At 34.6% G+C, this 20003-nt stretch overlaps 1 protein-coding gene across 10 annotated transcripts in view; it reads left to right on the forward strand.

Annotated features, from left to right (window-relative positions):
• Positions 1–20003, forward strand: part of FAM172A (family with sequence similarity 172 member A) — a 428090-nt gene that overhangs the window by 88338 nt on the left and 319749 nt on the right. For 9 of the 10 annotated variants that reach the window (XM_033401173.2, XM_004263530.4, XM_049708431.1 and 6 more), the window contains one exon: positions 16833–16898. The exons of the other annotated variant lie outside the window; for it this stretch is intronic. In XM_033401173.2, the coding sequence (XP_033257064.1) occupies positions 16833–16898 (66 nt within the window). The remainder of the gene's footprint in view (positions 1–16832; positions 16899–20003) is intronic. 10 annotated transcript variants of the gene reach the window in all.

The raw sequence follows: 20003 nt of genomic DNA on the forward strand, positions 1-20003 counted from the left end.
ATTGTAGGGAATAGTTACCTTGCTTTGAAAAAGGTTAAAGAGGTAAAGTGTTAATCTACAATGTAGTTGCTGATATTCTTTTAGTTTCACAAATTCAGAAGACATAGCAAACACTACTCTGAGTTTATTAGTCTACCTAATTTTTTTTGTCCCTAGCCATAGTGTAGTCTTATTCTTTATGTGAGTGCTTTTCCTTAGGTAGAGTAAATAATTTATAAGAAATTTATTATTTGCATGTACAATATCTGATTTATACCTTGTTTCTTTTTCTGGCTTGCTGATATCTATTATTAAACCTTTTATTTTCATGTATTGGTCTACCTTAGGTGTGTGAACTAGAATGTGTTTCCTTGAGTGTGTTAATAAACATCAGCCCAAAGTCATTCAAGAATGTCTATTTGCCTTTGAGATCATTTTTATAAATGTCTACTTTAACGGAGTGAGAAGGAAAGAGGAGAAGATCATGAAAAGTTAGTGGGATTCTTTACCTAGATGCCTGACTTAGTGATGCTTTTGTCCTGAGTGCCCGAGTTCAAGAACCATGGAATCATAAGTCTTCTTGTTTTTGAAACATATATATTGATATTATTAAGAGTAACAAGAAAAATTGGGCTGTAGCATTTCATGCCAAATCATCTGCAAATACTCACTATTGAAACTAAAATTATATAATTTTTTGTGGCCAGGAAATGTATCAAGAGCAGTGCTTTTTATAGTGTACATCTCAGAAAAGATGCTGGTCAGACTTTTTTTCCCTTTTGGGCCAGGGCAAGGCATACTGTGGAAAGTCTCTATGGGTTCCAGGTATGCTGTTTAAGCCAGAGATTCTTAACCCTAGGGGATAGGATTTAGGGCATGGGGTCTGTGAACCTCAATGGGATAAAAATTACATCTTTATTTTACTAACCTCTAAGCTAAATTTCTTTTAATTGTAAATGTAGGCATAAAAAATAGTAATATTAGCAGTCTTGTGACTTTTTCACAGAAATAACCTGTTTTTATATGATAAAACTATAGTTTTAGATATATCTAAAATGCATTAATGGACTTCCCTGGTGGCGCAGTGGTTAAGAATCTGCCTGCCAATGCAGGGGACACAGGTTCTATCCCTGGTCCGGGAGGATCCCACATGCTGCGGAGCAACTAAGCCCGTGAGCCACAATTGCTGAGCTCGCGTGCCACAACTACTGAAGCCCATGTGCCTAGAGCCCATGCTCCGCAATGAGAAGCCTGTACACCACAATGAAGAGTAGCCCTCACTTGCTGCAACTAGTGAAAGCCCGCGTGCAGAAATGAAGACCCAACGCAGCCAAAAAAAAAAAAAAAAATGAAATTTTTTTAAAAAAGTTAAAAAATGAAATGCATTAATAAGGAAGGACATATATTACAATATTATCACAAATCTGGTATTTAAAAAAATTTGAGGGCTTCCCTGGTGGCGCAGTGGTTGAGAGTCCGCCTGCCGATGCAGGGGACACGGGTTCGTGCCCCGGTCCGGGAAGATCCCACATGCCGCGGAGCGGCTGGGCCCGTGAGCCATGGCCGCTGAGCCTGCGCGTCCGGAGCCTGTGCTCCGCAATGGGAGAGGCCACAACAGTGAGAGGCCCGCGTACAGCAAAAAAAAAAAAAAAAAAAATTTGAACTGTATTCCACTTTAATTGGTTTCCTTTGTAATCCTGTATATTTTAATTTTTTAAAAAGCATTGTCTGAGAAGAGTCCATCAACTTCATCATACAGCCAAAAGAGCATTCTTTATTTGTTCACACATTTAGAATGTCTAGTTTAGGCAGTTAAAATTACTCTCTTTCTACTTTACCTACCTTAAATATCCTCTTTGTTTCTGTTCTTGCCTGCTGGTATGAGGTTACTAATAGGCCTTTAATTTCAGTTTTACATCTCACTCTCCGTTAACATCTTTATTTATTGACTATGTAACATAGGAGATGGAATGTAAGTTCAGAAAACAGTTTCTAGACTCCAGGGCAGGCAGACTGCCTAGGTTTCAATCAGAACTCTGTGACTTATTTAGCTGTGTGACTGTGGGCAAGTTATCTAACCTTTCAGATGCTTTGGTTTCCTCCTTTATAGGGTTGTGAAGATTAAAGGAGTGGAGATTGATGAAAGGAACTTATGTTAGTGTGAGTGCTATGCATATGCCTGCTATTATTACTGTTTATTCAAAAAAATATTTGACTGCCATTATATGAGCTAGGCCCTAGACATTCAGCCCAAGACAGATGCTTCTCTTCCAATAGCTTAAAGTCTAGTGGCAAAGATGGATCTTGGAAAGGACATTATTAATAATCTTAAGTGTTAGGATGGAGGAATGCAAGATTCTTAGCTGTGTCTTGAGGATAAATTCAGGACCAGGCAAGGAAGAAGTTGAAGCTGAATAAGCAAAGAATGGGACAAACACGCCCAGTGAAGCAACATCATTTGCAAAGCCTCTGAGATGAAAAAGATCATGATACATCTGATAATTTAAAAGAAAGTCAGTGTGGTTACACAATATGGAGAATGAGGAAAGGGAGCGGTATAGGATGATACTTGAGAAGTAGGCAGGGGCCAGATCTGGTAAGGCCATGCTTGATTTAGGGTTTGGGGTCCTATCCTTGTAGCACTGGGAAGCTTTAGATTTGCATTTGTAAAGGATGTCTGCTAACAGGAGATACGATCTGAAGGAAGATCTGCTCTACATAATAGATATAGCAGAAGGAGGCTACAGATGCAATCCAAGAAGAGATAATAACCTATTGATGGACTAGAATGAACTAGAATGGCAGTAGTAGAGATGGGGCTCTTCCAGAATTAGCTTGAGGGATTTGATGATTGATTGCAAGGGGAGGATGAAGGAGAAGGAGTTAAGACATTTAGGCTTCTGGCTTGAGCAGTTAGGTGCATGGTAGTACCATCTAGGGAGCTGAAGAACACACTGGAGGAGGAATAGGTTTGGAGATGTATAGATGGAGTCCGTTTGAACATAATGAGTTTGAGGTGCCGGTGAAATCACTAGGAGAAGATATCAGTAGTTAGTGGGATACACTTACAAGCCTGTTGCTCTGATAAGCTATTTAAGAATCTGGCTATTGGGAGGTAAGGATGGCTTAGAAAAAGGACTCTTCTTTAGAGCAGGTAAAAGGAAGACGTGAGAGCAAGTGATCTGAGGCTGATCTAAATGAAGGACGGCTGGGGATATGGACTAGCACTCCAAGGAATGCTAATGGGAAGTTGGAGGAATGAATTTTATTTCAAAGATATGCTGAAAAGCAGTTACTTCAAAAGACTTCTTAAAAGTTTAGAATGTACCCACCGAGAATGAAGTATAAAAGGTTTTAACGGGAAAAATAAGAATGAGATGGAGATAATGCTAGTGAAATTTAAGATGTAGTTCTGACTTAAGAGGATATGCACCCAGGGTAATGTGATTTAGTCCTAATTAGACAACTCATTGCCATTCATATCATAGTCTCTTTAATGTAAAGATGCTAGAGGAGCCTTTTTAGGTTTAGCCAAACTGACATTATTGAATAGTATCAAACCTTAATTATTAAGACATTTTATGTTTTTTCTTCCTCCTGCTTTCCTCCTGTCCCTCCCTTCCTTCATCTCTCCCTCCTCCTTTCCTCCCCTCCCTCCATTCCTTTCTAGGAAGGAGCTAGGATGGAATGTAGAGTTAGGATAAATAGGATGTTAGGAGGAAAAGGTGTTGTTTTTTAAATAGTTAGGTAACTTACAGGGTGGATCTTTATTTTAAATAATTCTAAGTCCCAAGCTAATAATTATGTGTACATTTAATTTGCATAGGATTTAATAAACAATGCTTAAGGTTATATGTTTTTCTTAGTACTTTTGAGAAGCATTAACTATTTTAAAAATTGATTAAACTCTGGTACATACACAGTGGAATACTGTGGCTAGTAAAAAAGAATAAAGAAGACCTCTGTTACTGAGAGAGGGTAGATGATCTGGATTAATTTTCAGATGATAAAGTAACACAGTTATTTAGTCATAAGGAAGGAGTGCCTGGGCCCGTGAGCCATGGCTGCTGAGCCTGCACGTCCGGAGCCTGTGCTCCATAATGGGAGAGGCCGCAACAGTGAGAGGCCCGTGTACTGCAAAAAAAAAAAAAAAAAAAAAAAAGAATACGTTGTGCAACAATGTACAATACATTATAGTATACTGGCTTTTTTAAGAAAGAGAGGGAAATAATACATTTTTGTTTGGCACTGAGAAACACTGGAAGGATACATGAGAAACTAAATAATAAGATTACCTATGTGGGCAAAGGGGGAAAACAATGGAGGTGGACAGGGGTGGGAGTGAGACTCCTCAGTATATATTGTGTTATAGTGGTTTCAGTTTTAAATCTTGTGAATTTACTTCCAATACAAAAATTAATTTTTAAAATATTGTTTTCCTTTTGAATGTATTACTTATAGATCTTTATAAACTGTAATACCACGTTTGTAAGCACTACCAGTTATTTTTCATTAATTCATTGTTCATGTGCATCTATAGTGTGGTTGATGCTACAATAAAGTGGGATATAAATCTTGTTTGTAAGGTGGCTACTTCAGTGGGCAAATGAGAATGTGAAACAATCATGATGGAATGCTAAATGTCAGAAAAGCACAGAGTCATTAGTGGAATCAGCAAAAACCAGGTAGGAGGTAACATTTGAATTGAATTTTGGGAATTTAGAGAAAAATGAGGGAAATTAAGAGAATTTTGGATGAGAGATGAACATAGCCACCAACATAGCAAATAGTAGGACTTATTCTAGTGAGTCCTTGATTTTGACAAGCCATAATGGATGAAAATTATCCCCAAGTATAGCTGTGGTCTTCTAACATTTTGAGAAATTAAAATGTTTTGATGAAAGCAAATTGTTGTTACCTTATTTATCGTCTGCCACTTTTCCACTGAAATAATTGTGGAAATAGATGCAGTGTCAGTAGCACCTGCACGAGGAATATGAACAATGTGGGAAATTTTAAAATAATCTTATGTTTTGATATAATTTCACACTCACAGAAAAATTGCATGATTAAAAAGATCCACGTATATCATATATTATTATGTAATTTTTTACTGAACCATTTGAGAGTAAGTTAGAAACATTACGCCCTTTTACCACTAATATACTGGTGTATAATACCTAAGGATAAGAACATTCTCTTCATAACTACAGAAGAATGATCAGAATCAGGAAATTTTATATTATATCAATCTACAAGCCATGTTTAAACTTTGCTGATTGTCACATTATGTACTTAATAGCTGATATTCCTCAAGTCCAGAATCAAATCTAGGTTCACGTGTTGCATGTAGTTGTCGTGTCCCTTTATCTTCCTTTAATTTGGAACCGTTCCTTAGCCTTTTTTTTTTTTTTTTTGACATTGCCTTTTTTTGAGGACTACAGGACATTTGAAGAATGACCTTCAATTTAGGTTTGTCATTTGTATTCTCATGATTAGATTCAGGTCATGAGTCTTTGACAGTAGTACCTTAGACATGATCTTTTGTCCTCAACATATGATATCAAGAATACATGATTTTGGTTTGCTCTAATATTGGTGATGTCTGCCAGGTTATATTATAAAACTCCTATATTTTTCTCTTTGTAATTAATAAGTAATTTGGAGGAATATATTTGAGACCATGTTCTTTATGGAACTTCTACCTATTAATTTTAGCATCCATTAATGATTTTCTAACTCCATCATTTCTTCTATATGTATTAGTTGGCATTCTATCTTAAGAAAGGTCTTCTTTTTTCCTCTTTCCTTTCTATTTTATTCATTTTTTGTATCATTGTGGATTCATGGATACTTATTTTACTCAATGGGCTGTATACTCCATTGCTGTCATTATTTTCATGCCTAAATTATGCCAGATTTGGCCAGAGATTCTCATTAAACAGGTTCTTGTTTTCTTTTAACATTTATTCATCACTCTTTCAGCAGTTTCTTTTTCTTTTTTCTTTTTGCGGTACGCGGGCCCCTCACTGCTGTGGCCTCTCCCATTGCGGAGCACAGGCTCCAGACGCGCAGGCCCAGAGGCCATGGCTCATGGGCCCAGCCGCTCCGCGGCATGTGGGATCCTCCCGGACCGGGGCACGAACCCGTGTCCCCTGCATCGGCAGGCGGACTCTCAACCACTGCGCCACCAGGGAAGCCCATCTTTCAGCAGTTTCTTGCATACAAAAAAATTTTTATTTTCAGACTTGTACTTTCTTTGCTTCAGGACCTGAATCAGCCTTTTCTCCCTGGAAACTTGGTTCCTTGTATGGCAAAGGGCATATAATATAAAACTCAAGCCCCTGAATCAGCCCGATTTGCAATTAGCTCTGGGTATTTTTATTGGAAAAGATTTTATATATGTATGTATAAAACACACACAGACGCCAAGATCTGTGTATAGGTGATGGTGTCATTGCTTCTCAACTGTCAGCAAATGTGCATGTGTATCTGTGAGTACACATGCAGTTATATATTCACAGTTTTTACTCTCTGTAGATAGGTAAATATAGAAATAAATAAATATAGATGTATATATGTATGCGTGTATATATAAGTGTATATACGCTCATGTAGATATACAACTATATCCAACTTATCTATGTACATGGATAGGAGATACATACATATATATATATATATATATATATATATATATATATATATATGGTAAAAAATAAAAGTGCATACTGATACCAGCTCAATTTTTTTTTAATCAAATCTCAGTATTAAACCCTTAAGCAGAATAATTAAACCTTGCAGAGGAGAGAAACTGTAGTTGATTTCTTTCTACTAAGCTCTTACTATATTCTCCTATATTACAGCCTGAAAACTGAAGGGATATGACTTTTCTTCGAGGTAGCCAAGACTCTCCTGTCCCCTACAGTAACGTGAAACTGTTGCTGAATTACCACTCCTAGCAATGTAAAGTGACTGGGTGATGTTTTGTATCTATATCCAGAGATGTAAAGTTAGCAATTAGGAAGGAGTTGAGACTGGTAGGGTTGTCAAAGCAGTGCACTCTGGGGACTGTAGTATTTCATTCAGTGTTACTAATGATAAAGGTATTACAGATGCTGATTATTGTGAAGTTCACCCTTCATATTTAGATGAGCTAACTTTGGAATCAGGCACGCTGGACTTTAGCTGCGGTATATTTGCATGTTAGTAGTAAACAAAATGTTGTAAAATGCCCCAAATTAAACTATATCCTGTTCATATTAGCCACTCTTTCACCTTAAAACCTGAGAAAACCATGTATATTATATTAAATGTTATTATATTAAATATTTTCTTATTTTATATTAAATATTCTAATCTGAAATTTATTGGACCAAGAAATCTCCAGAAAGAATTGGGAGGGTAAATGGATAGTCAGCCAAGTTACAGGATTTTCTTCTAGGCCTGTTTCTGCTAATTCCATAATGAAAACTTAGAAAAAGTTAAAGACCAAAAAAAATTGTTGAGCACCTTATTCCACTTGCTTTAGTTTGAATTATAATAAAAAAAAAACATAGTCTTCATTCTCAAGGAACATACATTAAGTAGAGGAAATAAAACTAAAAGGAATATAATAAGCAGAAGATTAAAAGCCGATAAATAATTATTTGCTGAATAGACTCCTGTTGACAGAGGAAATATTTTAGGAGGAAGGTTTATGAAGATAGTGTGCTTTAAGGTGATTTTTTTTTTTTTAGGATGACTATAATTGAAGAGCCAGAGGTACAAAAACATTAGATAAGAGAACTAATATTTAGAGACCTTAAAATAAGTATCATTTTAAATGGTTAAAAACATAAGAAAACAAAAATAACATATAAAAAATATTAGAACAATATAAAAAGGAAAGCATAGGTTAAATAATACCCAAGAAAATGTACAGACATCAAAATACAGTCAATAAAGTTAAAAATTCAGTGGACTAGTTAAATAGCAGATTAGACACAGCTGAAGGGAGAATTAGAATCCCAGAAGGTAGACCTAAGAAAATTATTCAGTATGTAGCCCTGAGAGATAAAAAGGGATGGAAAATATGAAAGTGGGCTTATAATAGGGAGAGTAGAACAAGAATGTCCAGCATGTATCTAGTAGGAGTTCCAGAAGAAGAGAATGGGAGTGAGGAAGTATTTGAAGAAGTACTATCTGGAATTGTTCTGAATTGGTGAAAGGTTCAAGAAGTACACTGAGTCCTCAGGAAGATTGATAAGACTTAATCTATACCTAGACATTATAGTAAATCTACAGCATATCAGAGACATAGGGAAAGATCATAAAAGAAACCAGAGGATGAAGCCTGATTACTTACAACCACAGTAAAACTGACAGCAGAAATATTAACAATAACCATGGAAACCAGAAGACACCAGAGAAAATATCTATTGTTCTAGAACTTTATGCCCAAGTAAAACTATCATTCAGTGTTAGGTCCAGATAGGGATATTTTAAGACAAAAAACTGAGAGTTTACTTTTTCCTAAAGAACTAATGAAGAAGAAAACTGAACTAATGAGAGTGAAAGAGATGTACCCCAAAAGGAATGCTGAGCAAATGAATTGATTATCACGTGGGAAATCAAAACAAACTTTACGTAAACAAAGCAAAATAATCACAAACACACACACAAAAAGTACAAATCAAGGGAAAAAATATATCTTACACAAATAGTATGTAAGATGAGTTAAAAGATGGGTTAAAGCTCTTTCAAGTCGAGCTATTCAAGAGGAAAAGAAAATTTATTAATTTTAGACTTTGTCATGTCAAATATTCATGTTAAAGCTATAAAGATGCATAGGAATAGAACTAGAATATGTAACTTTTATCCAGAAAGGCAGGAGTAAAGAAAAGTTAATCTATTAAAAGATAGGAAAAGAAAAAAAGAAACATATAAAAAGCAAGGTAAGTAGAAGGTACAAAATACAGTGAAAAGTTAAATGTAAATTCAGTAATCACAATGAATTAAATAAACTTGCCAGTTAAAAGATGGTCAGCATGAATTTAAAAAAAAATTTTGTATGTGATTTATAAAATACTTATCTAAAATATAAGACCGGGCTTCCCTGGTGGCACAGTGGTTAAGAATCTGCCTGCCAATGTAGGGGACACGGGTTTGAGCCGTGATCTGGGAAGATCCCACATGCCGCAGAGCAGCTAAGCCTGTGCACCACAACTACTGAGCCTGCTCGCTAGAGCCCATGAGCCACAACTACTGAGCCCACGTGCCACAGCTACTGAAGCCCACGTGCCTAAAGCCTGTGCTCCGCAACAAGAGAAACCCCTGCTCACCGCAACTAGAGAAAGCATGCAAGCAACAATGAAAACCCAATGCAGCCAAAAATAAAATAAATAAATTTTTAAAATTAAAATAAAAATATGAGAGCATGTTAAAGCAGAAAGTAAACTGTATGCATAAAGTTTTTTAAAAATATTAAAAGTAGATATTTTGCAAAGTGGTTATTTACTGTTTGAGCATTAATATTTTCTATTTTTATTAAGCTATAATAATTATAAATTTTCCAGTTTTGTTTAAAAATGGAAAAAATCTATAATATTAAATTTAATATGTAAATCTCATCTACTTATTAACTTTTAGTACTCGTAGAAGTACTACATCGTTCTTGCTGATATAATACTAAATGATTCTGTTGAACCATGAATTGCTCAGCCCTGAAGGTAAAAATCACACTGCTTTGGGGATAAACATGTTTTAAATCAAGTAATTGCTCAGAGCTAAAATCTTCTACTACTTGCACTTTGTTTAGAGATGAAATGGGTAAGACTGGTTTCTTAAAAGCCATGGAGTTTTAAAAGTGCTATTTGCATCAATAAGTGAAGTGAAACTGAGATAATCTTAACGAAGACAGTTTTAAATGCAAAAGTCTGTTTCCAAAATTATTATTAAACTTCTAATATAGTAAAAACTCATAATATCAAATTTTTTTACATTTGTGATACTTTTGTAAGTCAGACTGCCTGTATTGACCATGCTTGGCTTATTTGTGAAATCAGAGCTTCCTAAGCAAACGAGTAGTGTTAAAAGGAGTTGCTTAGGTAAAACGAAACTGTTTTCAACTGTTCTGCATATCTATTTAATACAGAAATCATATACATAATTGTTTTAGGCAGAGGGAAACTAACAAAACTGTCACTTCACTGTACTAATTACAAATCACTTAATTTTATTCTATCAATTAGAACTAGATTTATCTTAGGTAACAATTTATTAACCTTTATTAACCTAAGTCTCTTTAAAAGTTGTTCCTTTTAAAATCTTTTATAGTTCATATTTCACTAATTCAGGTTGGTAGTCTATTGAGTCTGTTTTCTGAGACTTTCTTTGATTATGGGGCATAAAATGTCATAGATATACTTAAATCTTTGAGAGTATTTCTTTTGGTTCAGTTCATCCACGCTTATACTCCAAATCAGGGTACTTTTAGCATTTAGTTGTCCTCTCTAGAGGTGGATGTTACTCAGGATTTATGGATGTTGGTGTTTTGTGTCTTGGTCTAAAGTTCTTACTCTTCTGATGGGCCCAATACAGAAATTTTTATCTTACCATTAATAAAGTTGAGAAATGAAAATTGTTATTGCTGTGAATCAATGAGGTCAAACTTAATTTCTTACTAACGAGAGGGTTTTCTTCAGAGTAAGAAAGAACAGAAGCTTGGCATCTAATAGTAAAGTTAACTTTGTATTTTTATTTAATTAAAATATTTATGTTAATTTTCTTTCATTTCTTCAGTCATATTTCTTGTCATATATCCCATTTTATTTCTCAAATCCAGTCGCAAAAAGGTCTAAAGTACCTTCTGGGAAGCTTCTTAGTTTCATTACCCACCTTCTTAAATTATAATCTGCCAGAATAATTTCAGTGCTTTTGCAGGAATAAAGGGTGTCATTGTTAGCTTCTTATTTAATTAATGACCAGATATAATGCAGAAATGCATGAGGTACATGATAAGCACTGCTCAATAAATGTCAGTTAAATTTATTGCAGGGTGAGTATACCCCTTCTGTTGGAAGTACTCCATTGAGAATTAATTTTTATCAGACTTCATTTTCCTTCTTCCCACTGTCTATTTCTTTGATCGCCCCTGCTCTTTCTGTTAACATTTTCTTTAATTCCTAGGTAGAGAAATCCTGAGCTAGAAAAAAGTCTAGTTTGACTCCAGCTCGTAGAGGGCATTATTTTGTTGTTAGCCAAAGGATCTATTTCATGAATATATAATCTCAAAAATACTTCCCTATGTCTTCCATTGTGGATTCATTTAATTTTAGCTATATGGCTACTTCTTAGGAATCAAAAGAAATCCAGAGAAATTATCAGGTGTAGTAATTTTTTTTTCTTTCCAGTTTTTCTTTCAAATAATACTATACTGCTTCATGGGTAGTGTGAGTACCTTATAAAGAGTATTCTCAGCTTCTCCTTCCCATAACTTATAATCTTGCTGTCATTCATTTTTGTTTTCTATAAGCTATAATCACCAAAAACATCGCTGCTATTATTTTCAACAAACTGTTGTCTGTTAGGTCAATTAAGAATAAGAAAAGGGACTTCCCTGGTGGCACAGTGGTTGAGAATCTGCCTGCCAATGCAGGGGACACGGGTTCAAGCCCTGGTCTGGGAAGATCCCACGTGCCATGGAGCAACTAAGCCTGTGCGCCACAACTATTGAGCCTGTGCTCTAGAGCCCGTGAGCCACAACTACTGAGCCCGCGTGCCACAACGACTGAAGCCTGCACACCTAGAGCCCGTGCTCCGCAAACAAGAGAAGCCACTGCAATGAGAAGCCCATGTACTGCAACCAAGAGTAGCCCCTGCTTGCCGCAACTAGAGAAAGCCTGCGTGCAGCAACGAAGACCCAATGCAGCCAAAAATAAATAAATAAATAAATTTATTTTAAAAAATAAGAAAAAATTTAAAAATTATTTTACCTTAATTTATTCCTCTCTAACACTCTTCCTTTCTTTATGTACATCCAAATTTCTGACCTCTATAATTTTCCTTCTCTCTGAATAATTTATTTTAACATTTCTTGTGGTAGATCTACTTGCAAAAATTCCCTCAATTTTTGATTGAGAAAATCTTTATTTCTCACCTTTGAAGGATAAGTTCATGGATACAGAATTATAGATTGGTGGATTTTTTTCTTTCAGTACTTTGAATATTTCAATCTGCTCTCTTCTTACATGTGTGATTCTGAAGAGAAGTCTGATATAATTCTTATTTTATTTTCCTCTCTAGGTAAAGTCTTCCACATCCCTCACTCCCCCAGATCTCTCCATACTGCCAGTCTGGATTCTTTGTGTTTGGCTTTGTGCAGTTTTAATATGATATGGCCAGGTGTGGTTTTGGTATTTATCCTGTTTGGAGTTCTTTGGATCACCTGGATCTGTGGTTTTGTGTCTGTCGTTGATTTTGGAATATTCTCAGCCATTATTATGTCAAATTGTTCCTCCGTTCTTTTCTCTTTCTTCTCTTTCTGGTATTACTATTATGCATATGTTAAAACTTTTGTAATTGCCCTATAATTCTCAGATATTCTGTTACATCTTTTCATTTTTTCTTTTCCTCTTTGCATTACAGTTTTGAAAGTGTGTACTGTTACATCTTGAAACTCTTTGATTCTTTTCTTGGCCATATCTAGTCTACTGATGAGCCCATCAAAGGCATTCTTCATTTTCATTACAGTGTTTTTGATATAGCATTTTCTTTTGATTCTTTCTTAGAGTTTCCATCTCTCAGCTTACATACTCATCTGTTCTTTTATGTTGTCAACTTTTTCAGTAAATCCTTTGGCATATTACTTATTGTTTTAAATTCCAATTCTGATAATTCCAAATTTTCTGATGCTTGATTTGTCTCTTCAGGTTCTTTCTTTTTGCCTTTTAGTGTGCCTGGTAATTTTTTGTTGAAAGCTGGACATGTTATATTGGGTAAAAGGCAACTTTGGTAGATAGGTCTTTAGTGTGAAGTTTTATGTTTATCTGGCTAGGAGTCAGTCTGTGTCTACTATTTGCTGTAGCTCTTGTGGCCAAGTCTAAAATTTCCTCTTATGTCCTTGTTTTTGTTTTTCCTGTTGTCTTTAAGTGTTCCTGGAGACTAAATAGGGGTGAGCCTTGCAGTATCTCATTCCTTGTTATTTTATAGGAGCCCTATTGCTATGGTGGTAATGTGAGGAAGGGTGGGAGGAAACCTTCTATAGTCCTATGATTAGGTCTCAGTCTTTCAGTGAACTTTTTGCTTCCTCTGTGTCAGTTACACTCTGGTGAAATAGTTTTCCTTGTGGGAAGGCCTTATTAAGTAGAACAGAGTTCAGTAGTATTTCAAAATTGTTACTTTCCTCTTCCCCTGCTGGAAGCAGGTGAGGATTTTTCTCTAATCTCCACAGTGAGAACCTAGTGAGGCTCATGGAGGTAAAACTCATAGAAGTTTGGAGAATCCTTCTTTAAGGCTGAGGCCCCTCCTAATTTTTCATTCTTAAGCTAGTATTCATATTGAACTTCCAGAAATTAATCAATTATAGTTGAAAGTGTTCCTACCCCAGGACTGGCTTCAGCCAACACTTCTGCGCCTGTGCTTTTGTTACCAGTAAGTCCTTATCCTCTGTATCTGCCTGGCTGTCTCTCCAGTTTTCAGGGAAGCAGTTTGCCCTGTGACCTCAAATATCCAATAGATCTAAGAAGAGTCGTTGGTTTTCAGTTTGTTCAGCTTTTTCCTTTTTGTGAGGATAGGAGTGACTACTTCCAGGCTCTTCATATTTCAGAACAGAAACCAGAAGTTCCTATGTTTCTTATTAGAATGAAGATTTCACTTTCACTCAGTCTTATTAGTCTCTTAAGCCTTTTCTTTTCATGTAGGAACTTCACTGGAAACAATGTTTCTAGTGAATATTTGAACATAGATTACATTTGGGCGAGATACTTTTTTTCATCTATTTTTTTCAAAATTATCTTTTCATTTATTGACTTTTCTAAATGCAGACTGCAGTCCTCCTCAAGCTGTAAGGCTATGAATCCTTGATGCTTTCTTTCTAAGCCTCAATTCAGCAGTTAGAAAGATTTTTTAAAAATCTGAAATACTTATCTCTCTCAAAGGACATAGACAGAATGAACAGTGAAGAGAATTTGTATATTGTTTTAAAGCACCTTCAGTGCACCAGACAGTATCCTGTATGGATACACAGAAATGTAGCGGTAGGATACCTAAATTTTAGTGTTCTCGGGCTAGTCAGGTAACAAGACAGGTGAATAATATCAAACTCATATGCTTCAGGCATGTGCAGAGAAGCACAGAGGTGGGACATTTTGTCTTACCTTGGAGGGTTGGGATGAGGAGGAAAAAGTCACCTAAAGCAGCTGACATGTGATCTATCTCTTGGAGGATGACTAGGGTGGAGGAGAACATTCCAGCAGAGAAAACTGCCTACAAGTTAGGTGGTTTAGTTTATGGTTGCTTTTCTTCTGCAGTCAGGACTTTGAGAGCAAGGGAAATTGGGCAAGTTAGGTAGTGTCTTTCCAACTCTATTCGATGTATGGCTTTATTAGAACAGATACTTGCTCTATAATGTTTTTCAAAGTCAAATGTAAGCAGTGTTTGAATTGTTTTGTATTATATTGCAGTATGAAATTGAGAATTAACTGCAATATGTATTTCGTATTGATATAAGGTATAACGTGACAAAATAATTTTTTAATTCTCAAATTATGTCTTGTAAGTATTTTGCATGGTGGTAGAATTCATTTGAGTTTAAGTTTGATTGGTTTTATTGTTTCTTTAAATGTAAGAATATTTTATGATTTCATAGAAGGAAATTTTTAGAAATGATAACCCACTCATTTTAGCTAATCTCATTTAGTTAAACCATTTCTCTTGAAGTGGTAACCCATTTATAACTTCATGTATATTTTTAGACTCATACATATATTTACTCTTTCAGGTTTATAGTACTGCTACTTTCTGGTGAAGGTATAATGAACATAATTTAAAATTCTACATAAAATATAGGAATACTATTCAATTAATAACTAGTAGATTATCACCTAGTTCTAGTTTAGTTTTGTAGCTTTTGAAATTACTATTACCAGACAATATAAAGCTGTTCTAGCATACATCTAATATACTGTTTCTAAAATGAATGAATATGTATACAGAGAAGGAGGGATTTTGGACTTCTTAGAGAAAGCAAGATAGAGAATCTTGTTTCGGATGACAGAAGACAGCACCAAAGTGATCTTAATTTTTCTAAAAAAAAAATCATCTGATCTTGTTTCATATTAAGATTTGACTTTTAATTATGTTGCTGCTAAAATTATTCTCTGAGATACTGTGCATAGATGATTCAAGATATTTTTGAAACACTCCTTAAAATGACCATTAAAGCCTATTAAATCATCACTTTTACTCCAGACATCTCTTTCTTCACTTGCTTTGCTTTCTTTAATAGAAATAGTGTATTAGTTTTCTGTTGCTGCTGTAACAAATTACCGTAAATTTAGTGGCTTAAAACAACACAAATATATTATCCTACAATTCTTGAGGTCAGAAGTTCAGTATGAGTGCCACCAGACTAAAATCAAGGTGTTGGACAGGCTGTTCCTTTCTGGAGTCTTTAGGGGAGAATCCATTTACTGCTTCTTTGAGTTGTTGGCAGAATTCAGTTCCTTGCAAGTATAGCACCTAGGTCTTGTTTTCTTACTGGCTATAAACTGAGGATTATGCCATCTTTTAAAGGCCACCACATTTCCTGGCTCGTTGTCTGCTTCCTCCATCTTCAAAACCAGCAATGGCCTGTCGAGGCCTTCTCACTTTGCATCTTTCTGACATACTGTTCTGTAATGTTTTACTTATAAGTATTTATATGGTTAAGTTGGGCCCACTCAGATAATCCAGGGTAATATCCCCATCTTGGGTTCTTAACCTTAATCATATCTGCAAAGTCCCTTTTACCATGTAACATAACATATTAACAGGTTAACAGGAGTTAGGATGTAGACATCTTTGGGGAGCCATGTTTCTGCCTAATAAAACCGGTAGTACTAACTGGTACCTGGCTTTGCTGGATCAGTTTTCCTTTTCTGTTTGGAATACCTCTGACTTTTCCCTCTTTGATTCATGGAATACAAAAGAAGTGTTAGGATTCAGCAGAGTCATGATGGTACTATATTAGATATAATACCTATAGGGAAATTATAGGGAAAAGAGAATTCTAGAAATACTGAAAAAAAAAGGAAAATATGCTTACAGAGTATTGCTTTGTAAAATAGAAAGTCCTTGTGTATTTTTGTGTTTATATTAACTATTTCGAATCCTTAGTATTAAGGTCCATAGTTATTCAGTACACAGCAGCAGGAAGTAAACCAGTAAAGAGCCTCTTAATTTAAATTTTTTTAAATTTATTTTAAAATTTATTTATTTATTTTGGGCTGTGTTGGGTCTTTGTTTCTGTGTGAGGGCTTTCTCTGGTTGTGGCAAGTGGGGGCCACTCTTCATCGCGGTGCGCGGGCCTCTCACTATTGGGGCCTCTCTTGTTGCGGAGCACAGGCTCCAGACACGCAGGCTCAGTAGTTGTGGCTCACGGGCCCAGTTGCTCCGCGGCATGTGGGATCTTCCCAGACCAGGGCTCGAACCCGTGTCCCCTGCATTAGCAGGCAGACTCTCAACCACTGTGCCACCAGGGAAGCCCAAGAGCCTCTTAATTTAGTATGAAAATATTCCAAGATAGATATTCAGAGCAATAAATTTTAATAATTTATGTGAATTTTGATAATGGACAACATTGCATCTTAATATGTTATTTCTTTCCTACTTAGATCATCACGAAGTATGTATACGAGCTCCTGGAAAAGGACTGTAATTTGAAAAAAATATCTATTCCAGTAAGTCCAGTTTTTAAAAATATTTATATTTCCAAATAAAATAGTTTTCAATTCAGAAGAAAACTTTTGTTTTAGGTTAACTGTAATAAGTTTAAATGTTAAGATCCTAGTGTTTTGATATTGATAAAGATAATATTAAATTCCTATCATTATATCTCATCTCATTGTGCACAGTAGTTCTTAAAAAGTAATATTCTTCAGTGTAAAGAAAAACTGCTTGCCAGTCTTTTTTGAAAATGATGACACAAAAGGACTACCCTTTCCTCTACCTTTTCTCATTTCATTGCTATAATTTATTTTTACGTATTTATTTGAAGTAAACCAGTGTTCCTTTTCTTGCGTTAGACATTCACCATCGCTTTAATTATTTCTTGATTTTTTTTAAATTATATGTTTTATTTTTCTGTTATTTCCTCTGCACATCCCCAGATTCACTCCTGGTGCTTCATGTTTCATAACACTACTCATCTCTTTTTTGGTAGAACACTTTTTTGAAGTTTTGCACATTTTGCCATTTCAGAGTGAAAAAGTTTGAAATTTGTTCTGTGATTCAGCTTCTCAAAAGAACTTTTTTGTTTTTAATGGAAAACATGAAATATTAAGTGTTTAAATGAAGAAATAGTAACCTTATGTGTGTAATGATGGTAGACTAGATGATCTTTAAGGTCCCTGACAACTCTCTGATTTTACAATCTATATGAATCTCCAAAACTTTATGAAAGTAATTTATTTAAGGTACAAAACTTTGAATATTGATAATTTTGTTTACATGAAATTTTGCATGAAATTTTAAAGTTCTTTGGGCAGTGTTATTCTACTATGAATTGGAGGGTTTGAGGATTTTTTAATGCTATCCATCCTCCCAAATTAATTCCATAGGTTGATTTTTTTAAAAAAGAAATCTATTTTATATTTAATTTTCTATAGGCAATCTCAAGTACTAGGTCACATTGTTAATCATTTATTCATTCATTCAACAAATATTTATTTTAGGGTACCAGGTACTCTTCCAAGTGCTAGTGACATAGCAGTGAATAAAATATTCAGTGTTATTCCACGTAATGACTAGGCCAACCCTTGTTTTTTTGAAACCTTTCCTTCCTTTTGAATTATGTGAAAACCAAGATTTTAGTATCTTTTGGGGAGTGAATATAAAAGTCTTTTTTGGATTCAAATCTCTTTTAGTTTTGACTTTAGGTCTAGTGTCTTACTCTATTAAAACTATATATTGAATTTTGTCTTCTGGAAAGTTAAGGTAGAATTTTGTCACTTTGTCCAGTCTTCTTTTCTTGTTAATTCTATTTCTTTCGAAGTTTCTGAAGAATGATATTTAAAAAGCCTTAGGTTAATTCATTGTTACAGCACAATTAATATTGAGTCCTTTAACTCTGTAATACTTCTAGTTCCATGGAACCTTTAAACTCACTTTAATTCCCTAGATTTCTAGAACAAATTACAAGATAATTGGCCATATCTCTCATGTTATATGATTGCCTTTCATTAATTTTCTTTATAGAAAGCCTGAGATTAGATTTAGAAGGACTTCAATTATTTTCCTCTTTTTTAAATGTAGACTATAAAGTTACACAGAGGGAGCTTTACATTATATGAGACCTATAACAACCTTCATGTCCATTTTTGGTTAGTAAAGATTCCTTAATTTTATAAACATTAAAGAAACAAGAAAATTTTTATTTTAGGAAGTTTATCTCTCCTTAGATTATCATCACATATTTTATATAGTTGTGAATTTTTCTTCCCTAAGTATTAGTTTTCTCCTGAGTTCTCTTAAATCCCAAAGCTAGCAGTGAGAGTGGGGTTTTTTTGTTGTTGTTCAGTCATTTTTTTTTACTACAGGAATACCACCAAACTTTTTTTTCCTGATGATAAACTAAGTTTTATTGTTACAGTTGAAATATTTAACAAGGAAAGAAAAACTTTTTTTTTTTAAATGACAGCACTTCGTGGAAATCCATGATTTGACAGATCATGATCATGTCTCATGTTTACTTTCCACCTCACATAAATAGGTACAAAATATTCTCCATTTTAGTATCTCACACTTGTGTAGAATACTGGATACGTGAATTTAGCTTGACTACAGATTTGCATTCAATTTATTCAATCATATTTAAATAAATATCAAAATTAGTGATTTTCATAAGTATCCCAAAGTGAATTGTTAATTGCTAAAAATTGTTTGGTGCAGTCTCACTGACCAATTGGCCTTTGAGGTTGATTTGTCTCTAACCTGAGGTGGTACACTGGAATGACCTTTATGTGTATTCCTTAACGAAAGCTCATCTTAGTAAATTACCATTGTTTGAAGATAAATGGCCTTGGAACAACCATTTCAAAACTTAAGTTAATGAAGGAAAAATTATTTTATTCATATAGATATTTTTCTATTTTAAATTAGCACTAATTTTACACAGAGTAAATTATAGCCACCAGCTGCAGACTCACAGTTCTGCATTATATTGAGATGAATATGTCAATGACCAGCTTAAATACTGTTCTTATTCCTTAATCATTAATACCATTACATTATTCATTTTTATTTTTTTTCCTTAAGTACTCTGACATTCTGATATTTTCAAAGTCAGCATATCTGGATGTTCAAGTAAAACATTTATTCATTTGTTCATGGCTACCTTGACTTGTAGCCCCTTAAAAAATTCTTGAACAGTGGTATGATATTAAAAAACACATGTTTATCTTCAGAAAATAAGTACTTTTCCAGTTTTAAAGTGATTACTGTGGAATTTAAAGTGCCAACATTCCATTGCTTAAAAAATTGACTCAGGTGCTTGGTAACAGGGGACTTAGTATGATGGAAAAAAGAAACAGTGATCAGCACCTGCTGGAAAGTCTATAGCTAGGGGTTTTTTCATTAAGATAAACAGATGTCCATTTCCATACATTCCAGAATCCATTAAGGCCTCACTGACTTTAAGAGGCTCTTTTATTTGTGCATATTTAGACATACTTTTTGGTAAATGAATGACTGGAAACCTCTGTAGCCTCTTTTTTATTTTTCACTGACAGCTTTGCTTTTTAATTTTTTCTTTTGTTCTTATCACCATTTTCTTTTTTTAAGCCATT

Source organism: Orcinus orca, chromosome 3 (genome assembly GCF_937001465.1).
Source record: "Orcinus orca chromosome 3, mOrcOrc1.1, whole genome shotgun sequence".
Classification (NCBI taxonomy): Eukaryota; Metazoa; Chordata; class Mammalia; order Artiodactyla; family Delphinidae; genus Orcinus; species Orcinus orca.